This window comes from Micropterus salmoides, unplaced genomic scaffold, assembly GCF_014851395.1.
Source record: "Micropterus salmoides isolate LMB-PRFRI ecotype aquatic unplaced genomic scaffold, ASM1485139v1 Ms_hic_scaffold_10, whole genome shotgun sequence".
NCBI classification, from domain to species: domain Eukaryota; kingdom Metazoa; phylum Chordata; class Actinopteri; order Centrarchiformes; family Centrarchidae; genus Micropterus; species Micropterus salmoides.
The window spans coordinates 34,807,081-34,832,707 of NW_024040041.1; the positions used below are offsets into that span (position 1 = coordinate 34,807,081).

Genomic DNA, 25,627 nt, shown 5'->3' on the forward strand with positions numbered 1-25,627 from the left:
TTTCCCAATACGTGGTTGGAGAGCAGCCTGCGGGAGAGGCAGGCAGCTCGTCTGATGGAGGAGATGGGCGTGCTGCAAGACCAGAGCCCCGGCACCCAGGGTGGGCAGCGGAGGTGGGGGTCCAGGAGGCCGTGAGAGGGCCCAGCAGAGGACTGGCTGGCCAGCCCCAGACTCTCGCCAAGGAGCTCACGGTGAGTGTTGAGCTGGTTGGGGGGAAACCAGTCACTGCTCTTGAACTATTGAGAGGGATTAGGCTGGGCTGCGGGGGGATTCTGGCCTGTAGGTCAACAGGCCGGAATACATTTGAGGTGACTATGTCGGCAGCTAAGGGCAAGGCCAAGCTACTAGATGGTTTCCTGTTTGATGATACATCAGTGCTGGCTAAGCCCCTGGCTAATGACAAGTTGGTGATCTCCTGCCTCAGCCTCCCTGCATAAATTAATGATGGAGAGATACTGGAAAAGCTGAGGGGGTCGGTGTGACCCCAGTCTCAGAGGTCCGGCGTCGCTTTTGGCCAGGTACCACAGTAGCTGATGGCACCCGGTACTTGAAAGTGAAATTTACCGACCAAGTAGTCTCTCCCCTATTCAGCCCGCTTCCTGACTGCTTTGGGGCCGGAGTTCTTCAGGGTGGTGTACAACAGACACCATTTCTTGAAGGCCAGCCCTGAGTTCTGGTGCTTCCGTTGTCAGTACCAGGGTCATTATGCTCATGACTGCAGCCGTAAGACAGAGCAGGCAGGCAGCGGTTACACATTGAGCCACAGCAGACGCACACTACTATATTTAGAGATTGCACATTCCCTTCCAGTCAAGTAACAAAATGCACAGTCCCTTTAAAGGCCTGATTGCACATTTCCCACAAGTTAAAAAAGTCAGCGCAGTGTGGTCCTGCTGTTTGGAGTCATTGCAGAGTCGCAAGGCCTCACCGAGTGCTGGGTTTAAGCATTGTCCCCCGAGAGGTTGGAGTTAGTGAAAACCCACTGGGAAGGCTGTAGGAAGCAGGCAGCAGACCGAGGCAGACGGGAACGGGGATGATAAGCAGGACTAGACACTGGAGGATCAGAATCAGAAAGAGCTTTATTGCCAAGTAGTATTTTACAGGTACGAGGAATTTGCCTTGGTATAAATTGGTGCTTACAGTACACGTGAACATAAAGAGAAATAAAAAGTAAAAAGATGGAAAATATATATGTATGCAAAAATGACAAGAACGCTATAACAATGGAAAAAGAGACTGCAAAATTGACGGGGTTTGCAGCAGCCCAGGGACGTGACGCACCTTGGCTTCATCAGAATAGAATGGGTAGGTTGGGTGAACGTTCTGGGTCCATGTTGGGTTTATCATTCTGTTGTGAACAAGACAGAACTGACCCAAACACAACGCTCAGTTTCAAACAAGTTTTATTAGGGAAAAGGGGCTGAGAAAGTGGTGATGAGGGAGATGTGGACGCCAGGCACGGAAGATTGAGGAGCAGGTGGAACAGAGGAGGTTGAGACGAGGGAGCCAAGGGGCACCGGGGTGGCACGAGAATACATGGGGACACGACGGTGGACGGAGGTGAATGAAGCTGGGGAAAGGCAGACAGGATTAATCACAGGGAAACAGATTTGCGGGACTCAAAGTAGCTTGCGTAATGCAGTGGCATCAGGTCAGGAGCAACGACGATCAAACCAAGACTGTGTGGAGAACCGGGGTTGATATACTGGCAGAGATGGAGTTGATTACTGGCAGGTGTGGACTGTCAGCTGAGAGAGAGGGAGAGCACACACGGGGGGGGGGGGGGGGCTGCCACCAGAATCACAGTCTGTAGGCTGTTAATCCTGGAATGTTTAGTTTTTCAGTCCATTATTTCTAATAAACATTTGCTTAAATAATATTGTTTATGCATATTTTTTTTACATTACTTTTAAAAATATTAATAAGATAGAAATTTTAATATTTAAAAATTTGTTCTGATGTATACATTTAAATATTCCATTTAGTCATTTGACACCAGAATTATCAAAATTGGCCAGGACAATGAAATTCTATGGTAAAAGAAATTACAGCCATCTTTAAAAACGGCATCGATTTTGAAATTTACGAATGACCCAAGAGGTATACTCAGTCAAATTTTGGTACTTCTTCACATTTGAAAGATTTTCATGCTTATCTGCTGTACTATTTAACGGTTACTCCACGACAAGTACAAGTCCTGTCATTGCTATGGTGAAGAATCCTACAGAGGAGCTTTAAAAATGACCGTTTTAACATCTGTTCCATTCTCAATCATGTCAACATTAGTATGACAAACAGCACACTGATGTATGTATGTATGTGTAAATTAAAGGCCGATCAGGGTCACAGTGTGGGTGCTGCTTCAGTCCAGTTCAGCTTTGTAGTGATTGATTCCGGTCTTTGTCTCTGGATTTTAGGCTTAGGAAACCCCCTTGAGATGGGCCATTTTGGAGTAACTCTTGATAGCAAGGACACAGAACTGTGGGGGTGGCACCGTTGGACTCGGGGGAGGATTTCCATTTGATCTGATGTGCTATCCAGCCCATTGGATCCAAGTAGGATTTTCATAGGAACTGGCTGCTCCCTGGGAGGCCAGGGACAGGAATACTGGATCTTCTGGACTGGACGCAGCAGACAGAGTTGGACTTGAACTTGGAACCTTACAGCTGCAAGGGAGGCAGCGCTTCTACCAGACCGTGGTGCTTGAAGCTTGAAGCCTACACCTTGCGGTTACAAGGCTTCACTGACTATCATCACTCGGGGCACCTTGGTCACATTGGTCCCCGAGTGGCTGGGGTTAGGAAGCAGGCAGGAATGGGGAGCTAGCATCGCTCAGCTGAGCAACCTGAATAACTTTTGATAGGAAGGTGGTAGAGCCGCAGGGGGGGCACTGTTGGAGGATTTCCAGTTGACTTCTTAGGTGAGGCTGAATATTATGAGCAGTGTGGCAGCCTCTCTTCCAGTCTTTCCAAAAAAACAAACCACACACTTCTCATTCATAATTTCCCTTTGAAGAGTAATATGTACTATGGAATTTTACCATCAGCTGAATTTAATATGAAAAACTGTGGGAGCTGGATTACAGTTATAATCTGAGCTTTGTGGGGGTTTGTAGTATAACCAACGTTACTGGAAGTGATTAAAATAAACCTAACGAGAGAGACTTTGCTCATTACGTGGTCCAACACTTTCTCTCTCTCACACACACAGCAGTCCACTATTTGCCCCAGATGTTTGCGATATTGCAACAAAGTTTAAGTTTCAAAAGCCTGAATAACACCAGCAGAACTTGAAGAGGCAGCAGCCAGCACCTCCTTCAAACTTCGCTACACTTTCTGTTTTTCCGGCTTTATTGCCAAAACACGAGCTACCTCTGACATGAATACAGTCATTGGAAGATGAATACGGGTTTTTTGGTTTAAAGAGCAGCGGACCACGATCCACCTGTCCCAAACAACAGGCGCCAGAATAGGAGTCTTTCTGGTCCAGCTTGGACTTAATTCTGCTCCTAAAGAGCCGGTCTGGACAAAATGGGATTCATGTTGACCAGCAACGGAAACCAGAGACTGTTGTGATCACATCGTTACAGTGACCTGGTACATCAACATCCTGGATCCAGAACTCAGCAGGTTCCGAGCTGTGAGCACAAGACTGACAGGTCTTTATCAGGTGTGGTTAGGTTACAATTGTTTATGATGATTGTTTCCCATTTTTCTATGGTACAGATAATTTGTTGTCAAGACATTCAGGATGCAGTGTTATCATGCTGTAGCAGTCCGTCTGTATTTGCTGCTCGCAACATTCCCCTGGTTCTTGATTAGAGGATCATTCAGAGCACCTGTTGCACGGTTGTGGGGACTGACTCCTCAGCAGTGATGGAGTACAGCTGGGTGATTCCCTCTGGGCCAAGCTGGGTGTGACAACGCCCATCCTGGAAGGCTTAAGAAGAGGGACATACCTGCCCACCCTTGCGAACTCTCCTCCATGTGGTGCAGATCTCAGTTTCACAGACAAAGTCAGCCTGGAGCTCGGTCCTTTACGACCTCTTGAGACTCTTTAGCTGTGTGTGGATATGTGGATATGGAGTCATTAGTGCCTAAAGCGAGGCAGGCCTGGTGGCACTGGATCAAATAATTCCTGCCCCACAGTAACCTGCTGTCTTCGGGCTCCCACATTTATTTATTGGTTTGTTTTCATTTAAAACCCCTTTTTTGACCTTTCTGAAAAGGCATTTTTTCAGTTAAGTACTTGTGAGAATTTTTCCCCCAAGATGATCTTTTTTTTTCATTCATTATGTAGAAACTAGGCCATGTTGACCACCTGAAGGTCCTGAACAAAATGCCACTCTGTAGGTTAAGTCTCCTCATGGATTTTCTTTACCCAAAAAATAGAGGTGCGTACGGGTGAGTCATTATAAGGGACGATGGCCCCCTGTGTTTAACACAGGTATGAAACTCAATTTCCTACAACTGAGCTGGCCCCTTAGATTGTCTGTCTGTCAATGGACAGGAGCAGACTACAATGGACAGTCGGGACTTCTACATTTCCAGAGTCAGGAAACTGGCAGGAAACATCACCGCAGATCCATCTCACCCCGGACACGACCTGTTCCAGCTCCTCCCCTCTGGTAGGCTCTACAGAGCACTGTACGCCAAAACCAACAGACTCGGGGACAGTTTCTTCCCACAAGCCATCACTCTGATGAACAGCTGACTCTGACTCACAGTGGCAGGAACATTTCCTGTGCAATAACCCAGTAACTCTGCCTCTAATCAGCACCTGTTTACTGGTTATTTATTCATCATTCTCTCTTTCAGAGCTGTTAACACTTATTTCAAATATTTTATATTGTTTATACTGCATACCAAATCCACCGCATGTACATAACACCACACATAATACTTATTTATTCTAGCATTCTTTGCACTCATCACACTGTGTACATGTATGCTTGTATGTGCACCTGAATATCACATCCACCTCCGACATGTACATATCAATAATGGTAATAAGGAGGAGGAGCAGCATCATGGCGGCAGGAAAGTTTGGCACGTTGGTGGCACGCTCAGTGTATTGTTTAATGCTTAAAAACACATCCCAAACTGCTCACACTTATAGAAGAGTAGTGGTCGTAAATCTGTAATGAAACATCACTCCTACGAAAAAACACTTGGATTTGGAAAGAATGCCTTACTTAACTCGTTCTGTTACCCCTCCCTGTACATTTCAAAAGAAAACGTCAAGATCGGAATATGTTCAACTAAAGGTGAGGATTTAATTATAACTAACATCCATCCATCCGAGGAGGAATGACTGCTGTCTGTCGGAGACCATCGGTGGAGTCATCAGTGTAAATCCAGGACATGAGAACCCGATGGCTGGCTCACTACAGACCACAGACTGTGAGGGAATGACAAAGACCGTGGTGGGCAAGCCATAAATATACGGCGATGGTCCGCATGATGTCACAAAACGATATAGAAATCGTACAAATGGACAAATTGTTCTTTAAAATAGGACTGGACATTCTCCATCAACATCAGATGTCTGCTTGCAAAAAAATATAAGGTGAGAGTGATGTGCTTCCTTGAAACTTGGTTTGATAGCTCCATTAAAGACGCTGAGGGGTAGGTGGTGGGTGTGTGTGTGTGTGTGTGTGTGTGTGTGTGTGTCAGGAAGTATCGGAGGTAATTATGATTGGTGACCTTAATACAGATATATATATAAAAAAAAAAAAGAATATGCCTGTTTTTAAATCTTTTAAAAATTTCTGTCTCTTTGATTTGTATCAGTTGATAAAGGAACACACCACAGTCTATTGACCTTTTTAAAATATGGACTTTTTTTTTGTACCAGGAAAGCTCAGAAAACAGTGTTCAATTATATGAAAGTCAGTTCTCTAAAAAATTATAATAACCATTTTACCCTTAGTTTATCCAAAGTAGATTGGTCTAAGGTATTGAATCTTAGAGATATGTATAAAGCATGAGAAATTTCTAAACCATTGTTTTTTAGAGGTTGTTTGGAGCTTTGCTCCTGAAAAGATGGTGCAAATTAAGACTAGAACTGAACAACAATATTTTAAAGGCAATTAAGACAAGAAATTATCTTTTTTTCAGAGTACAGAAAAACTAGAGATGAATCTTCATAGAGTACAAGAATTTTCTGGGGAAGGACCCTGAGACCCTACTCTTCATTTGTGTCCCCTCCACCATTGAAACTAAATAAATGCTCTTGCATTTCGAGAGATCTACCCCATAAGGGGAAAAAAACAGTCTCTGGGTTGACACACAGTTTATGGAGGACGCATAGAGGTGTGGCCTCCAAATTTAGGCTATGATGAGGTTGACAAGTATACTGACCACACTTATTCCTTATTGACCATGATTACTGACTTGGCTGTTCATCTATACATGCTAAAATTGTGAGTTTGGCTGCTGAACATTTAAAACAATTGTGAGTAGAGGATTGATGACCTGTGTGGCTCAGGGGTTGGCCGTTAGTCGGAAGGTCGGCGGTTCAATCCCTGGCTCCCCCTGGTTGCGTGTCGAAGTGTCCTTGGGCAAGATACTGAACCCCGAATTGCCCCTGGCGGCTGTTCCGCCAGTGTATGAATGTGTGTGAATGTAGTTTCTGTTTGAGCACTTAGGCTCAGTGAATGACTGGTGAATGCAGGTTTAGTGTAAAAGCGCTTTGAGTGGTCGAAAAGATTAGAAAGGCGCTCTACAAATACAGAGCATTTAAGTGCTGCAGTGGACTTTTTAGGATTGGGCATGGGGGTAAAAATCTCGCCTAGGGCTCCAGCAATGTCAGGGCCGGCCCTGACCAACAGACTCTCAACATTGAGGATCTGTTAGGGGGGCGGTGGGTCACTTAGGAGAGGCGTGTAGCCTACAGGAATCTGAATCAGCTTTAATATACAAGGACTGTGACCACAGTACTACAGCTCTCTGTGTACTTGGAGTAGACACAGTAAAACAAGGACAACAAGCTAAAGTAAAGCTGCAGCCTAGTGTGACTGGAGACAGAGACCAGGACAGAAGGACTGCTTTAAGGCCCGACTTTATTTCAGAAAGAAGCTGCATAGATGAGCTGCAGTGCTAGAGAAACATCATTTATGATCAATAACAATCAAATCAAGTACAGTTTCATCTTTACAGTGTAGCTCAGCATAAACACTGGAAGCAGGAGCAGAGAGGCGGGACATGAAAAAAGGTTGACGTGGTGCTACGGCAAACTTTCCAAATGTTGAACTCGTTCTGCACGAACGGTTCTGATTAGTGACAAGTTAGCTTTTTTTCTCGCACGAGGATTTAATGAACGAGAACAACGAACCGTAACGAAACTGCTGGAACTGGAATTAATATTACACTAGTGGTACGCTATATAGGATACTGTTATCTGAAATTCTAATGTAACTTTAGCACAAGTCAAACCTTAACGTGACAGAAAACTGTTCCATTAGTGGAGATTACTGGTTCATGGAAGAAGGTCTGAAGGGTTTAAGGAAGCTTCATATTTCAGTTGGACACGTGCACCTTGATGACAGATGTCTTACTGTCTGACATGGTGGCTCCGATGGTCACATCTTTGCCTTTGTAAGTCAGACTGTCTTTAGCTTTACCTCTGACAAACATTGACCCCGCCCCATAATACATCTGTTTCTAAAGGTCATAATCACACTTTGTATCCACGTCAAAGACTCCCACTGCGTACATGTTAGAGTAGAAGTTGTAGTCATAAGGAACGGAGTACATGACGGCTATTTTTCCATCACATTTCTCTGTGGATTTGTTCTGCAGATCATAGGTGAGGACTCCAACAGCCCCACACGCTGTGTTCGAAGTCTTGATGAACAGAGCGCTGCCAGATTCAGAGGGGCCGAGAGTTGGTGACAACGGCTTCTCATAGGATCCACTGTAAGTGAACACCCTGAGGAGACAGAGAGAAGAGACGTCAAGACTTTGACACTGTGAGAGAGTCAACTGTTTTCTACATATCAGAAACGCATCAGTTTCATTTCACATCATCCAGTACAGACAGCAGTCCAGGATGTGTTGCAGCTGATATCAATACTCTCATATAAACTTTTAAAAAAGGTTTCCATGATGTCAGAACACACAAAGAGAAACAAACTCACTGCGGGTTACAGAAGGTGAACTCTTGTTGTCAATCTCAAATGTGCACTGACGGTTTGCCATGATGTGTTGCACCTGCAGAGGGAGACAGACTGTTCAGACTTCATGTGTGTGTGAGTAAAGTGAAACGCCTGTTCTGACTCTAACAGCGTCTCTGTTCTGTCAGACGCACCCTGAAGGCAACACTGGAGCTTTGTGAGGACGGACGGGATGTGTCTGATCTTTCTGTCCTTCTGCGTGGACAGATGCTGACTGAACGAGCTGCAGCCTTTCACTTAATGTTACTTAATGAGTCCAGGACCGCAGCCTGCTCATGGTGGACTGCGGCTCGTATGAAAAAGTACTTGTGGTGACATTTTTGTTTCCCTCAGAGAAAGTAATAATCGATTAGACTGATTAAAAATGATATTTATTTAAATAATAATAAAAGGTGAAATATTTACAAAGGGATCAAATAACAGAATACTAGGACAGGACACTTCCAGATTAAAAATGACTGAAGATATAAATATTCTTCAAAAGGTTTTCTCTTTTGAGGAATATCAATTGAAGAATTTAGTCTTCTTTAAAGGGCATTTTCACCCGTCAGTGGATGATTGGAGAGCTCCCCCCGTCTCTCGCTCGAAGAGGGAACTAACTGCCTCTCCCTACATTTGATTTTTTATAACCCTGAACATGCCACGTCTTAAAATGGCAGACAAACTGTGCAGTAACTAGACTCTTTGTTAGGTAAAAAACACAGCTTTACCCATTGTCCCTTATGATATAATGTTTTTGGCAACTCTCAGAGCTCTTTCCTGTTATTCTCCGATTTCCTGCCGTGGAACATTCTGGAAAGAGGGTCCACTTACTGCCGTGCACTCCTGTTTTCAAACAACCTAGTTTAAAAAAAGTTCTCTGTCCTCGAATGACCTGCTGTGTCAGATACTAAACTGATTTTAAACTATATGTGAACATTTATGTGTACAGATTCTGTGAAGTTCAGCTGGCGATATTCCACAAATTTCCCCCTTTTGGTGGTGAAAAAAAGCACCAACAAAATAATAACTCCTGAACTCCACACAGTCAATATTCAGAATCTCCTTCTGGGCCCCCCCATGCATCTTCTTATTACCCCATTCTCTCAGTCTGTGGGCCAGGCGGTCTGCCTCACTGACGTCCCATCTCTTCAGAGAACACTTCTTACAGTACCTCCACCCCTAACCTCTAACATGCACAACTTGATTTGTTAACTCTAATTACTTCCCCTAGGTATTTAAACCATGGATGCCGAATGCGTTAATAGGTCTTAAATGTTGTTACTTGTAGATCTCTTCCTTTACTGATGCCGCCTCCATGCCCAATACTAAAGTCCACTGCAGAGGTTGGGGTCATCACTCCCCATTCCTCAGGAATTGTTTAAAAAGTTCAGCAGCCAAACTCACAATTTTAGCATTATAAATGAACAGCCGAGTCATCAAACCTAACCTGCTATCTGGGAATGTGTCCCTTCATAAACTGTGTGTTAACTCAGATACTGTTTGCATTGTAGAACTTTTATGGGTAAATTTCCTGGAAAGCAAGAACACTGGTTTAGTTTAAACAGAGGGGACAAATGAAGAAGAGGGTCTGGGGGTAGGAAGGAGGACCAGAGCCTTAACTAAGGGTGAGCGCAGTACGCTAGAACCAGGGGGAACAAAAGTTCTGGACAAGTCCAATCAGAATGTCCTTTTAATGTTTGATTCAGAATGATCAGACGAGATCCAGAGTGCAGAACAGTCTGCAGGATGTGAGATGAAGTATTGCGTCTACACAAGCTCTTTTTATTGTTCAGTAGGCTGAATAGCAGAATTACAGGTGCTTCAGACAGGAAGTGGAAACAAGTGCTGTCACCCCCCAGCAATCTTAAAGCACACGAACCGTCTGTAAACAAACCTCTTGTGTATCTGTCATATAAAAAGAGGAATGAGAGAGACAAGAAACATCTGAGCACCTGAAGGGGTCTGAAAGGCGCACCGGCACGGGAATTATAAAACCCACCAGACTGTTTAATTTGTGGACTAACCCTATCTGTTGCTGTAACAGGTACCAAACTAGGTCTAGATTTCCACAATGTTCATCTGTGAAGAAAATACAAACATCTGGGACTGACCAACAAGTGTCTGAACACTGAGTTTTCAAGGTATGCTAGGGCTCTGGGTGCATCCTCAATAACTCCCGAGAAATAATGTAAACCAGTCATAGCACATAGAAATATACAAGGCTAGACACAAAAAAAACATTTGACAACACTTTTAAAAACGAGACTGAGAAATACAGTTTGCTCAAACGTTCCAGCTTCAATCATCATAAACATTAACAATAAAAGTAAGTAAAAAGTCGTAAAAGCTCACCTATAGCCTACAATAAACCTGTTGATTCCAGTGTTCACTCTCTGGTGTCCAGAAAGCAAGCAAACAAAAATAAACACATATTTGGCAGAGAAAGAGAGACGTGGACTCGGTGGATACACAGATTCTCCTGTTTGCTATATTATCGCTGCCTCTGCTCAGGCTGACAGGCCACTGTGAAATCTCCCGGTGCTCCCAATGGCCAGTCCACTAGTGTAGTCAGCAGGACCAGAGCAGAACCAGCCCAGTGATGTTGATGGACAGTATCTGAGATGTCACGGTTCTGGTTCGGTTTGGTTCTGTGTTTCTTGTTTCCTGTTTCACTTTTAGTTTTCCTGCCGCTGTTGGTGTCCTCACTGATTGTCTAGTGGTTCCACCTGTGCGTCATTAGGTTCTCCCCTCCTGTTGTATTTAAGTGGTGTCGCTCCCTTCACCCAGCGCTGCGTCATTGTTGGCTTCCCTCCAGTCTCTCCTGTTGATTGCTCGGTCAATATTAGACTGCCTTCACTTCGTGTTTCTTACCTTTGTTCTCATCTGGATGTTTTTGGATTTCTGTTTTCGGTTTCTGTTTGCTGGTGTGTTTTGGTTGATCAGCCACCTTCACTGCAGTTTCACTTGTTACCAGATCCACTTCAGTGTCTGCATTTGGGCCCTAAACCCCTGATCTTCCCTGATGCCTTCCAACTTAACGGAACAGAGAGACACAAATGATCAACACTGGAATAAGAAGCTATGAACTCATGATTAAATGAGGCAAATGGCAGTAAATTCTTATACTATAGCAAGTGCAACATTATATAGAGTAACAAACACATTAAAATGGGACATAGTTGTTGCTTGACATTACACTCCTCCCTTTTGATAATTCTTTAATCACTAAAGTATATACAGCATTACAAAACACATAAGTTATTGTAATGGCAGAAAAGCTGTTGCTGTTTTAGTAGAACACAGAAATTTCTAATAAGTAGTGAGCAGCAGGTTTTCATTATCCCAATCATCAGTGCAGTCATCACCTGGTTTCATGTCAGGTATTTCAACATCCTAACTTTTCTTGCTGCTTCTATCCTTGTCCGTCAACCCATACCAACTCTCAGGGATTGAGCGTGTGACTCGCACGCTGTCACGCCACCACCGATCCATAATGTCGACTTGGTGCGTACGTCGTGACCGTAATCAAGTGGACCCGCTCTCGCGCTGAGCTCAGATGGTAGAATTTCAACCTTGCTCTTTATATTCATAAAGACGATCGCCATACATTGAAGCAGAAAAGGCAGAAACTGCATCATTGAAGGTTTTTTTTCTCTCCTTGTTGTGTGTCAGGCATATTGAGCATGTTTGACAAACCTTTTGAGTGTATGTTGTGAATCCCTTTGTGAACCAATGATCATCATCCCTCTTGACTTGTGGTCTAACCCATGTTTCAACTTTGCCTAGCGTGGGATAAAATGTCTGGGCAGGTTTATCATTAGGAACAGTCCATACACCATCTGTGAAGTTACAGCCAGCTTGTTGCCATGCAGGCTTACAGTCATCTGGTGTGGCAAACTGTGGCACAGCCTGTAGTGAAAGAGGCGTCTGTCTCTACCTGCATTAGTGTGCAGATACTTCCTGTTGAGCTGCTTTGAGGGAAGCCATTTCCGCTCTTCATTTCCTGTAGAAAGATCTGTTTTTGTTTTAATATGAGGATTATTTCTCAGCTTCTTCTGTTCAAATCACTACATTCTTGGCTGTCAAGCATCATTTTGGATCTTGTGTTGAAAAAACAAGTTCAGGATCAGATACAGGAACAGGCAGGTTCAGTTCTCAAAATTGATTGAATACAAAGCAAGCACACTTACTGAGAGTGTCTGAGTCTACACAAATCCAAAAGCTGAGGTGAACTCCAAACAGATAATTCCATAAAGAAACCAAAATATAAAAGCAGGCTTAAATGCAACAAATATCCCAGCAGTACCACACTCGAACGGGTTAAACACAGGATCAACCACGCGAGGAGAAACGGAAACCTGGGGCCTGTACCACAAAGCAGGATTTGAGCTTATCTAGGTAACTTCAGAGTTTTCAGCACCACGACGGTGGTTCACTTCTTACCGGGGTAGATCTCTATGGTAACTTATGCTGAACGGCTAACCGTTCTGTTCCAGATAAGAGATCAACTCTGTGAGAAACGCCTACTGACCAGTGAGCTCTCTTGGAAAATGACCTCAGCATCTGTAGGAAAATCCCACAGACTGTTTTATCCAACAGGCTGCTTTATGTTTGCAGCGGTGATGTGGAGAAACTCTTGACTATAGCGATATAATCCTACAGAGACTGATTAAAAGCCTCAGGCTATTGTTGCCTACAGGTTTTTACAGCAGGATCAGCCCACTTACTGCTTTGAAATGTGTTGAATATTTTTTTATTTGCTCCCAGTTTGTTTCACACAGACTGACGCAGCCGTTAAAATAAATAGGTTTTATTTTTCTTATGTAAGGCTGAATATTATGAGCAGTTTGGTAGGGATACTGAATTTTAATATGAATGTAGGCTATTTATCTAGGTTAGTATAGCTTTCTACAGAGACTGTAGTCAAGTTCCGCCCCAGCTTTGCGATGTGGGCTCAAAAGGCGGGACGGTGAGTTTCAGCAGCCTAAATGTTGAGATTCAGTCTTTCAACCACTATTTTTCATTTCAATGCTTTATGAAGTTAATTTAGAACAATGTTCGGACACTTGAGTGTGTTAAATAAATTAATCTAATTTTTGAAGTGACCACAAGTTTTTGTTTGTTTTTTTTAAAGTGAGGGAGAACGACCCGAGTCTTTTAATGTGGAAACACAGCCGAGCTGAAAGAATAAGGCTGATATTTTCACACAGCTCATGAGAACACTTTAAATCAACAAAATATTTTAGACTACACCTGTTCATGTAGGCATTCACACTGTCTGTGATTTTCTCTCTCTGCGTGTGTCAGCTGCAGACGTGCTACTGTCGTATTTCTGTAGTGTTACAGTTTAATCCTCGTTCATAAAATGACGTTCTGCTGTCAGTGGACTTGTTCATGTCTGTGATTGGTCATCTGCTGCTAACTCCGCCTCTTATGTGAACGCCCTCCCGGCTGGATCGGGAAACCCTGGGTTTACCGAGTTCATAACCAGCTTCGTGGTACCGCTTATTGCGATAGTTAGGGTTATTGATAACAAACATATCCTGGGTATGTTGAACTCAGGCCCCAGGTACAGGCAGACAGACACCAAGTCTGAGTAAAACACAGACTACAATAAATCTCTCAAACATTCGCAATGGTTTCAGCTCTTTTTGGGATGGATTGATTTGCCCTCTACTGATCACGTCCCAAAGATATCACTTGTTCTGAAACCCATTGCAATTTACCCAGACTTTGTTGTGACCGTTATTTACCAAATGTTGCGCTGCTTTCTGAGGTAGCGCAACACATGAAACCCACCTCCGCTCTGTTAGACATTGTCCCAGCCAGGATAGTGAAGGAAGTTTTTAATAGCGCCATTGGGTCGAGTCTACTCACGTTAATTACTTCTTGTCTTAGTCTAGGTTGTGTGCCAGCTGCATTTAAACATGCTGTGATCAGGCCCCTACTTAAGACACCAAATCTTGACCCTTCAGTGTTATTTAATTTTAGACCAGTTTCTCATCTGCCTTTTCTGTCAAAGGTCTTGGAAAAAGTTGTCTTTATACAGCTACAAGCCTTTATGCAGAAAAATTCTGTGATATTTGGATCACGGTTTTAGATCACGTCTGCACTGCTCAGAGTACACAATGACATTGCCTTGTCTGTGGATGCTGGGAATCCTGCTGTTTTAGTGCTTTTGGTGGACCACGCAGTTCTTCTCTCTCGCCTTGAGCATGATGTAGGCATTCGTGGTTTGGCTCTTCAATGGTTTAGCTCCTATTTAGCAAATAGGATCTTCTCTGTTATGATTGGTGAATGCTCTTCGTCAGCTGCTCCTCCTTCTTGTGGGGTACCCCAGGGTTCAATTCTTGGCCCAATCTTGTTTTCTTTATATATGTTGCCGTTAGGAAGTATTATAGGAAAGCACAACCTGTCCTTTCACTGTTATTCCGATGATTTGCAGATTTATTTGCCTTTAAAACCGAATGTTAGTGTCGCACTAGGCTCCCTACTTATGTATTGTATTAATGATATTAAGTTGTGGTTGTCACAAAATTTTCTTAATTTAAACAAAGCAAAAACTGAGTGTATCATCTTCACTAACCCAGATGGTTCAGCGGTGAATTTGGGGGCTCTGGCTCCATACCTTAAGCCTGCTGTCAGAAATTTGGGGGTTACTTTTGATTGCAACATGAAATTTGACATGCAAATCAGAAATGTTGTCAATGAGTTTTTTCCAGTGTGACACAGTGCAACTTGTGCAAAATGCTGCTGCTCGGTTTTTAACAAATACATCTAGGCATGCTCACATTACTCCCGTCCTTTACATTTTACATTGGCTCCCAGTGCAGTATAGAATAAATTTTAAGATTTTGCTATTCGTTTTTAAGGCCCTAAATGGCCTGGCCCCGGAGTACTGAACTGAAATTTTAACCCTGCGTGAGCACAGACGGTCGTTACGGTCTTCAAACCAATTGGTTTTAGAAGTCCCAAGGTCGAAGTATAAGCGATGGGGTGATCAGGCGTTTGGAGTTGCTGCTCCGAGACTCTGGAACAAGCTACCCCCTTATATTTGCACAATTGCAGATGAAACTATTTTAGGTCTAAACTTAAAACCCACCTGTTTAGAACGGCTTTTAATACGCTGTAGTGGTGTGACAATTTCGTTTTTCTTGTTTCTTTTTAACTTTTCTGTTTTATTATTCTATGATGTGAAGCACTTTGGATACCGGTTGTTGTAAAGCGCTATAGAAATAAATGTTTGTTTGAAATGTTGCAAAACATTTACATCTTTATTTTGCAGGCCTGCCCTGCTGATAAAAAGCTCATCAGATCACAAACATATTAAATTTGAACACTGAAGTTACAACAACTTCCTGTTCGGCGTTGGGCATCGCTCAGATGCCTTTTGGTAAGTCTGTACATGATACAGTGCCACAGACATTTTATGTTTCTGTGACACACAAAATTCAACAAATGTGTAAAAGGGAAGTCACAAATGGAACGTGACCCACAAATTGTCAGGAAGTCATCAACAATGAGCAAAAACTGTTTTGTGTGAACACGTCACTGTATTTTTGTGGACATTACACAAATGTAAATATACATATTTGTGGATCATTTGTGGATCGTCTTCTGTGGGCGTTTCAGAGTGATTCAGAACAGCCACCTCTTATTGCAGAAAAAAAAATGCTGATAATTAGCCAAATATTTCTGCTTGTGTTGTTCCATTTGAAAACTAAAAAACTGGAAACATGCTGTGCTAAAATATAAAACATTCTGTTTTACAAAACAAGGGGGAAAATGCAGTTGCACTTAAACAGACAGCAGATGTAAAACAAACTAATGTTGAAAACGAAAAGTGCGAGAATGAAAGTGAATATAACTTTCTGCCATGTAGGAATTATGTTGCTTAGAACCTGGAGACACCTGGATCTTGATGACAGGTTTGCAACTGTCTGACATGGTGGCTCTGATGGTAACTGCTTTGCTTCTGTAAGTCAGACTGTCTTTAGCTTTAGCTCTGAAAAACCCTCTTTCTGGGTTGTAATACATGTCGTTAAACAGGCTGTGATCACACTTAATCCTCATATCAAAGACTCCCACTGCGTACCAGTTAGAGTAGATGTTGTAGTCATAAGGAACGGAGAACATGACTGCCATTTTTCCAACATCTCTTTCTGTAGATTTAATCTGTAGATCGTAAGTGAAGACTCCAACAGCTCCACGTGCTGTACCAGACGTCTTGAGGAACTGACCGCAGCGAGATTCAGAGGGACCAATAGTTAGTGGCAAATCCTTATGGTATCCACTGAGCGTGTACACACTGGGGAGACAGACAGGTATGAGCCTTCAAGACTATGAAACTGAAAGGCAAAGTTTCAAATTGATATCAGATTCATTTTACAGAATTAAGAACTAAGATCAGTCCAGCATGTATCTTAGCCTAGCTTCGCACAAACACTGGAAGCAGGTGGAAACCGTTAAATGTTTATATGAGAGGACTGATATCAGCTGCATGTTTCCCTTTTCATAGAGCTAACAAAGGTTTAAAGACATCCAGAGACAAACAAAGCAGACTCACTGCGGGTTACAGAAGTTGTATTGAGAATTATTCTCAATCTCAACAGTGCACTGACGGTTTCCCATGATGTCTTGAACCTGCAGAGGGAGACGGAGCAGGAGACGGACTGTTCAGACTTAATGTTAAATAAGTTATTTTTATTATTATTTAATAATAGTGTATAACTTAGAGTTGAATTCTCCTGCTGGCACCACTGTTCAACAAGGAAAGATTTAAAGTCAATTACCAAATCCAGGCTCATTAAATATCCTAAATTATATTAGCTTTTTGGTTAATAATAAAATTTATGAAAGTGCACGTGAGAGCTGTTAGCTGTGGCTGCTACCGCTACTCCTTTCGCGCTGCACACAGGTAAAATAATCATATGCCACAGTGTTACTCAGTTAAAACATAATTGTTAAGGTTTGCTCCATTTCAACATGGCCAGTGCAGGATTTGAACCTGAAGGATCTGGAGTGCAAGCACCAAACTATTAAAGAGGTGGTATTCTGCTCATTTTCAGTTTCATAATCCTATTTAGAGCTTGTACCAGAACAGGTTTACATGGTTTAATTTTCAAAAAATACATTTTTTTTTTCTAAATATAAAACGTGGCAGTTAAACACTTGAGTTTAATGTTATCTGCCTCACTCGGGTATGAAACGTGAATGTCATGATGTATCAGATCAGTCTGGTCAGCTGCAGCGTCCAATTAATAACTTATCTGCAATACTGTCTGCGAGCTTTTGGGACTTTGTGATTTATTTAACAAAAGAGTGAACTAAACATTACTTTTGATCATTTATGCTGCCTCGTTCCCTCTTTTGTCATGACCCTTGAGCCAGGTTGTGACACTACCTACAGACCACAAGAAAAACAAAGTTTACCAGTGTGAACTGTATTATACAGTAAGTGTTCAATACAAAACCCACAGTTCAACCACCAGTTAATGAGTCCTTATCTCAGGTCAAATCTCCTGGGAGTCCATCTCATAAAAAACCTCAAAAAATACTGAGGTTCAATTCAAAAGTTGGCCAACGAAAATAAGACCAAGTGACCCCTCTCGTGTTTGATAGACAAGCTTAGTAATTGACAACTCTGGAGTTCCCCCGCAGTTTTACACTAGTTTTATGTCAGTCTATTTTCTACATGCATGCTCCAGCTACCACAGTAAAACCACTGGATGTTAATTACCACAGTGCACTCAAGCATATCTCCAGTGACTGTTAGAGAACACACATTGTATTTTATATAACACGTAGGATGGACCTCTCTCTGTATATCATGACTAATTTCCACTAGGGATATAAACATAAACACAAGATCAAAGATGTTGATACCTTACAGACCCCAACAGTCTCCATGGAGTTGGGTAGGACTGCAGACCAAACAGTCTGGTGTTGCTTACCCAGTTTTGAAATTTTATGGAGAATCATTAAGTTGTTTGCAATTGCTTTCATTGAATTGTACTTCCTGCTCTTGTATATTTTGATTACGTTTTGTATGTTCTAAGTACTTTTTATAAATTCACTTGTTTGTGTGACTACTCTACATGTTAACTTGTGTACACAGGGCACAGCCTGAAAAGAGACTCTGGTCTCAGTCTGTTTTCGCTGTTAAAATAAAACAGACTAAGACCAGAGTCATTTACCAGAGTAAATGTAATGTGTTAGTGTCTGAAAGGTTTCCATCCAGAGCTGAGTGCAGCAGCAGGAAGGAGGAGGATCAGGGGTGAACTGATGAAAATGAAGCTCATGAGTCCGTCTTGCTGCTGGACAGCCTCTCAGTGAGCAGAACGTCCTACCTGCTGTGGAGCCTCAGAGTCTCTGGTTGATCTTCCTCAGTGATCCGACTGAGACCAGGACCGAGCTGTGAAGTGAGACTGATGCTGTCGGCTGGCTGATATTTACTGGTCGTCCAAAGTGAAAGAGGAACTACAGTGATCATAACAGCCAGGAACCCTCCCACATTTCTCAGAAACAGAGGTCTTCCTTTACAACGGACAGAGTCAGGATGTGACGCGTTGATGGCTAAATGTGATATTGTGGCAAGCCGACAGAGGCGGGGAGGCTTGTTGTCATCGCGTGGAGTAAATTTGTAATTATCATTGGTGTTCTTATTTTACACTAATCTCTAATGTATTTGTAGTAAAAGAACTGCACATAAATAATAAAAAATAAAGAGCCAGGGGAGAGGGGGAAAGAATTTCCAAGATTACCGTGGTAGATTTACAAGAAACTAATAATCACAAATCTACAGCTTAAAACTTGAATATTCTGACATTGTGTTCATACATTTGAGAGAAACACTCAGTGTTTTATTTTTCAAGCAACCACATCTCTTCACCTTGCAACGTCACACACACACGACTTCAAAGTCAGATTTAGCAGTGAGGAAATACACACACACGACTTCAAAGTCAGATTTAGCAGTGAGGAAATACTCGTGAGTTTAGCCCACAATCACTATCATGCACCTCAGACACTTTGCTGTACATTGGGCGTATTCAGAAGGAAACAGCAGAGTGATTTAGATTTTTTGTGTCTTTAATTTCAGGAAATTTCTGGTTTTTGTTCTTGTAAATTTGACACTTTCATCTAGGATTTTCTTTCTCTGCTACCCCCACCCAGGCTCAGTGGGCCCACTCTGTAGACACGTGAATTAGGAGAATTCAGCTGTAGCCTACAGATGGCTCCATCCCAGAAACTGTTCCGTTAATTAAAATCCCAGCCGGGCTGCAGGGCTCGCTGTGTGAACGTGGTGCTGTTGTGTTCAGAATAACTGCATTTCAGCTGCAGAGGAACAAGTCAGGATGAACAAACGTGTTTTATCAGGTGGTGTGTATTAATACTTCTCCTCAGTAACGCAGAGTACAGTGTTCAAACAGACAGACCAGATCAAACCAGGGAACAGAGGCCTGCACCATGAAGCAGGATTTGAGCTTATCCAGGACCTGCTCCGGAGCAGGTTAGCCGTTCAGCATAAGAGATTAACTCTACAAAAACGCCGCCTACTGACCAATCAGCTCTCTTGGAAAATGACGTCACCATCTGTAGGAAATCCGTTAAAATACTTGGGTTTGATATTTCTTATGGGAGGCTGAATATTATGAGCAGTTTCGCAGTGATAGGCTATTAAAATACTAAATTTGAATATGAACGTGGGCTATTTATTTTAGGTTAGTAGCTTTCTTATAGGCCTGCTACAGAGACTGGTCATGTTCCGCCCCAGCGTTTGCGGTGTGGGCGCAGGTAATGAGGCGAGTTTCCAGCAGCCTGAATGTTGAGATTCAGCCACTATTTAAGCACATTTTATGGCATGAATGGATTTTGCGATTCGTTGTTTTTCATTAAGTTAGAAAAATGTTTGGAACACTTGAGTGTGTTAATTAAATTAATCTAATTTTTGAAGTGACGAAGTTTTAAAGTGAGGTGGAACGACCACGTATTCAGTGCTCGAGTCTTTTAATGTGGAAACGCTCAATCTGGATCAGGTTTCGAGGTTTCGAAACGATGACGCTCACGCTCAGCTCTCTGACTGGGTCTCATAGGTCATGCAAATTAGAAACACGATGCTACTGACAGAGTTTTTGATTTAGTATTTTGATAAAAATATTTTGTACCGTCCAAACAACTCCTGTACTGTGCATGTCACCGTTTACTTTACGACGACTCCCAGTCTGTTGTCCGCCTCCACAGCCGCTTTTAACTCCCGTGTTACATTCAGTAACAGTCCCAGCTCGTTATTGGTCCATGCAAAATGAAACCTGGTGTGGTCCTTCGTCTGCAGTACTTTATTCTTTCTCCAAAACTACAGAAGACCATCTGCGTCAGGTTTACACCGGCACACTCATGCCCAGTGTACGTGAACGGACACTAGATGCAGATCAACTCTGATACGCAGCTAAAACGCTGCTGTGGCCGGAGATCGTATTTGTTTTAAACAACGTCTTCAAACAAAGACGGAGTAGTGTAGATGTGGCTGCCTGGGTAGGATGAGTCCTGGATGATTACTGTGGCTCAGCAGTGACATTGGGATCTATATCTGTCTGGGAGAAAGGGCAGCTGTGTGTTGGTGATGTTCTGAGTTGATCTAATAACTCTCTGTAGTGCCTTTTTGTCGGCCTCTGTTCAGCTTGTGAACCACAGCAGAACGTTGTGAGAGAAGACGCTTTCAACAGAACGTCTGTAAAAGGAAATCAACAGGTTCACCTTCTTCAGTGCCCTTAGAAAAGAGAGGCGCTGCTGAGCCTTTTTCACAAGCGTGGTGATGTTAATGGTCCATTTGAGGTCCTGAGAAATTTGTGTGCCCAGGAATTGCTGACTCTCTCAACCTTTTATGTGCGGAAGGAGTGGATATGAGCATATACACTTAAGTTCCAACAACTTTCTGTTTCATGTCGTGTTGTTAATTTTCAACGCCATGACACACTCTAGGACGAAAACTCACCATCTGTACTACTTTTAATCGTTGATGGGTTTGGACTGCACAGTGAAAAGAAATCCCTAGGAGGAGGAAAGTAGTGAGCGTGTCACGGTGGGTGGTGTGGAGGCAAGTTGTGGAACCCAAATGCAGGACTCGAAGCTGGCAGGTACAGTTCAGTGATTTATTTAAACAACTAAAGACGAGCACAGGTTTGAGTGGCTGATACAGAGTCCAAAACAGAGGTTGTCCAAACCGAAATCCAAATGGTGCAGGAAAACAGGGAGACACCACGAAAGGGCAGACAACAAGCAATCACACAGCAACTCAGGGAGACAGCAGACAATGACCTGAAAAAGACGAGACAGAAACACCAAGACTCACTCACTCACTCTCTCTCTCTCTCTCTCTCTCTCTCTAACGAGCAGGGCGGGAGCAACACAGGCAGGGAAAACAGAGACAGACATGCAGAGGGATCACTGGGGTAACAGACAAGACACACACACGTTACCAAGAACCAGAACCTGAACAAGAACACAGTACAGAAGAGACTAGAACACTAGAACCAAGCGCAAAGACCAGAACTAAGGACATGGAACAAAAATAACAGATAATAAAGCCGACTAAACACAAAAAGGTACAAAACAAGACATGGCAGACTGGATCGTGACATAAAACCACCATTAAATTCATAATGGCAACTTCCTGTTCAGTGTCGCTCCAAGAGTCTTTTTGGTACGTCTAGACATCATACATGTTACTACAACATACTGTTGCGAGCAATTTTGCCACACCCAAAAATTCTTCGCCCTGCCGGAAGTGTGTGCACAGTTTTGAGTTTTCAAGCATGTTAAGGTCGAAAATTAGAATCATTTGCAGAAAAAACAAACAATAGTTTTCAGTTCCAATATGTCTGTGGGTAGAGAGAGATTTGATTTCTGTGGCACACAAAATTCCACAAATGTATGAAAGGAAACTCACAAATGTAACGTGACCCACAAATTGTCAGCAAGTGATCAGTCGTGTGAACACATCACTCTGTTATTTTTGTGGACAGTGAAATACTTGTGGATCATAGTACAAATTTTTGGATTGTCTTCTGAGGGTTATAAATGTCAAAATCTTACATGTAAATTTAGCATTTGTCCCGTTTCCGAGTAATTCAGCAAGGCCGCGTTGTGTCTGAACACGTGTTACAGAAACTGTTTAAAATTCAAACAAACCACTGTTTTAATTTTTTTTTATTCTTCAAGTCCCAATTTTATATATTTATATTATTATTTTTTGAAGTCTACGTTTCCTCTGATTAAAAACCTGTTGCATTTGCCTCATACTGAACGTCCACCATGTGGGGAAACCACATTTGCAGTTGTTGAATCTTCACCAGACTTTTTTCTGTGTAATTTCTATAATTGCTGGTGAATAATCAGGCCTTTCACTTTCCATTGTTTTGCTTTTTGGAGATCAAACCTGATCCTCTTCACCGCACGATATTTATTTCCTCTAATCCACGGTCGTCTCCGTGAATGCAGATTGTGATACAATCTCAGTAAAAGCTGTCAGAACAGCGGAGAGAAAAACTTCAGGCTGGATGTTCTACTGACAAACCAGCTATGAGCTCACAGGTCTGGACCTGCGTAATTATATGTAGGCTCATACCTGTCAATAAAATGATTCGACCTTTGATAACACGATCAACTTAAATGAAGACCATGCGGGCGCAGCTCATTACGACGCTCAGGCGACAGACGTGAGGCTGCAGCTGATCTGCAGCTCTTGTCGCTGGAAATTTTTTATTAAACTTCCAAACTGTCGCAATTTTATTTTTGTTTTCTCTGTGCTGGAGCTGTTTTAAGAACTTTTGATGGTTTTATCCCGTTTGTTATTAAATGTGTAACAAACTTTATCACGTGTCTCTTCATCATACTACCACACAAAAAAAGAGCTTTAATGGTCAAGCACAGCCTGTAGTTTGTCATTATGTTCCAGTCAAATCAGATGGTCATCATAAATGTTGCTTGTGGTTACAAATAATGCTGCCTGTGCACGGCTTTGTATGGCGTGCAGGCCTACAGCCTACGTTAGCTTGACGGCTAACGTCAGCTGGTTAATTAGCCTAATCTTCGCATTCGTCTTTAGACTGCGGAGGAAACACACACAGTGGGCTGAAAGAACCTTTTAGTTCCTTGGAAAGAGATCTGGGGACTTTTGGTGGAAACGCAGCTTTATACTATGAATTCAGACCTTTCTTAAACTACTTGTAGAATGATGTCAAGATGTGAACGAGGAGCACAGATCCCACTGCTGGCAACATCTTCTATTTTAACTGAAACAAGTAAGTTTGAAAAACATAAATTTCAAGGCTATTTGTAATGGAGTTTTTCAATGAAATCACTTAATAAATCAAATTTCCTTCCTTATTGTCAATGGTCTCAAACTTAGAACTGAAGCACACGCCTGTTTGCTTTGTTGCTTGCATCAGCCACTATTCTGCCTTTAATGTGAGACACCAGGTCGGATTCAGCTCTGAGCGCGTTCCCGAGCCTCTCAGACTGCAGCGACAACACGGCAGCTAACGACATCCGGTCCACTAACACCACAAAACATAACCTCCAACATAAGGATACAAACAACAATAAAGGTTTATGTGCTGAAGCCTGTCAGACCAAACGAGATTCAGGTGGTGTCGAGTAAAAAAAAAAAAAATTAAAAAATCACAACAGGAAGTCACGCAGAGAGTCACGTTAGCTTGGCGGCTAACGGTGAGCAGTTGCTAATGTCATCAAAGTTGTATCCATTTGCACATGACTTCACCAGCTAACGTGACCCATATACCTTGATTGAGCTCAATTTTCTGATCAAGTTTGTCCAACGAGTCCCCAGAAATGAAAGAAAAGAACATACAATAATTTTAATAAAGGTCATCAGGTTTCTGTTTATTTACAAGAAGGGATTTCAGTAATCCTCAGTGCTGCGACCTGAAGCTCAGGATAGAAACAGAAAGACAATAACTAAAGATAATAAGCTAAGAAACTGTTAAACGACCTAAAATCACAGCACTTCTCACTAGAGTCATCTTCTCTTACTCTCTCTTGAGGTCTAGGGCCTCTTTCTTTTTAGTACATTTTTTGGTGGGGACCAATATTTTGGGGGGTTGCGAAGCCTTCTTGGGCTGAAGAGCTGCCTCGCAGACTCTGCTCTCGTGGTATATTATCTCCTTTGTCTTTCTCTGCGATTTGTCCTTCTGTGTCCTCGTCTCCTCTTTCGCCTTGCTCTTTCATCCAGGGGTTCTTGTATGCTTTTTTTTTTTTGTCCGATTTCCTCTGATTTGTTGGTAGAAGAGAGACCCGACAGACAGGGGGGAACCCGAATGATGACCGGACAAGAGCTGAACAGAAAGACCACATATATACCAGGGATAACGAGCAGGTCGGGAGCAACACAGGTGACAGACATGAGGCTAACGAGGCAGAGAGGCAGCAGGGGGTAACAGAGAGAACACTTAGACAAGCAGACATGTGTGAATAACCAAGAATGCGACAGAGGGCTGAGATGCAGAGCTAAACAGAACCAGTAAATGAAAAAGGGAACACACAAGACTAAACAGGGAACACAAGACCAGGAGTAAACACAAAAGATATTAACTAACGTACAGGACTAGGAACTAACTGAACAAGACAACACAGAGAAACACAGGACCAAAAACATGAACACAAAAACATACAAACACAAAAACCACATTCCTAACAGAAGCTACAAAGCAATGTTGGGCTCGAGAGCTGACTTTGGTTTTATGTTCTTTTTTTTATTCTCTTTCTCCTTCGTCTTTCTCTGCAGGTCAGTCCTCGTGTTTATGTCACCTCCAGTTGTGTCCTCATCTTCTTTCTCCTTCGTCTTCCTCTGTCAGTCTGCCAGTCTCTTTCTTCTGGGGTTGGTTGTGTGCTTTGTCTTTGCTGATGTCCTCTGGTCTCTTCAGTATGACCCTCGGAGAGCCCCAGGATGGACACAGGTCTCCCTGAGACTTGTTTGGAGCCATGAAGAGACTCTTTGACAGTTCCTGAGGTCTTCTCTGTTTTCATTTTGAAGTCTATCTTCAGTCGTTGGTGTAGTGTCTTGAATGTCTATGTTTCCCTCTGGAGCTTCGTGTTCTCCTGGTCTCTTTGTTTTAGTGTTTTCTCTATTTTGGATTGCTGGACTCTTTTCCATCATCTTCTGAACTTTCAGATTCTTCCTCCTCGGTTCTAAATGCTGAAAGATGAAACTCTAAAGCTCCTATGTAAGTGCAGCAGCAGCTGTGTCTGAACTGAAAGGTTTGCTCTAAGCTTCGTAAAACTTTTCAGCCGTTGAGTCTGAATGACACATCATGAGGTGTTCTTGTGTCTTTTCTTGGGCCCCCAAGGGACTGCCAATCTGTATAAAGAAAATAAATTCAGTTTCATTTCTATAGTGCCATTAACAATGACCACTGATATAAGGATGGCATAATCTCATGCACTTAATTT

The 25,627-nt window shown here is 42.6% G+C and overlaps 1 protein-coding gene and 1 long non-coding RNA gene across 2 annotated transcripts; both read right to left on the bottom strand.

Annotated features, from left to right (window-relative positions):
- Positions 1 to 7,155: 7,155 nt before the first annotated feature.
- On the bottom strand, positions 7,156 to 10,803 carry LOC119896584. The gene is made up of 3 exons (XR_005443249.1): positions 10,511 to 10,803; positions 8,141 to 8,213; positions 7,156 to 7,932 (listed from the first exon to the last, which is right to left on the bottom strand). It is a non-coding gene; the product is annotated as an uncharacterized LOC119896584 (long non-coding RNA).
- Positions 10,804 to 15,411: 4,608 nt separating this feature from the next.
- LOC119896583 (DELTA-sagatoxin-Srs1a-like) lies at positions 15,412 to 18,662 on the bottom strand. Its single transcript, XM_038710069.1, has 3 exons — positions 18,508 to 18,662; positions 16,725 to 16,801; positions 15,412 to 16,466 (listed from the first exon to the last, which is right to left on the bottom strand). Exons 2-3 carry the CDS (start codon positions 16,787 to 16,789, stop codon positions 15,983 to 15,985), a joined length of 549 nt encoding a protein of 182 aa, XP_038565997.1. The 5' UTR covers positions 16,790 to 16,801; positions 18,508 to 18,662; the 3' UTR covers positions 15,412 to 15,982.
- Positions 18,663 to 25,627: the final 6,965 nt, after the last annotated feature.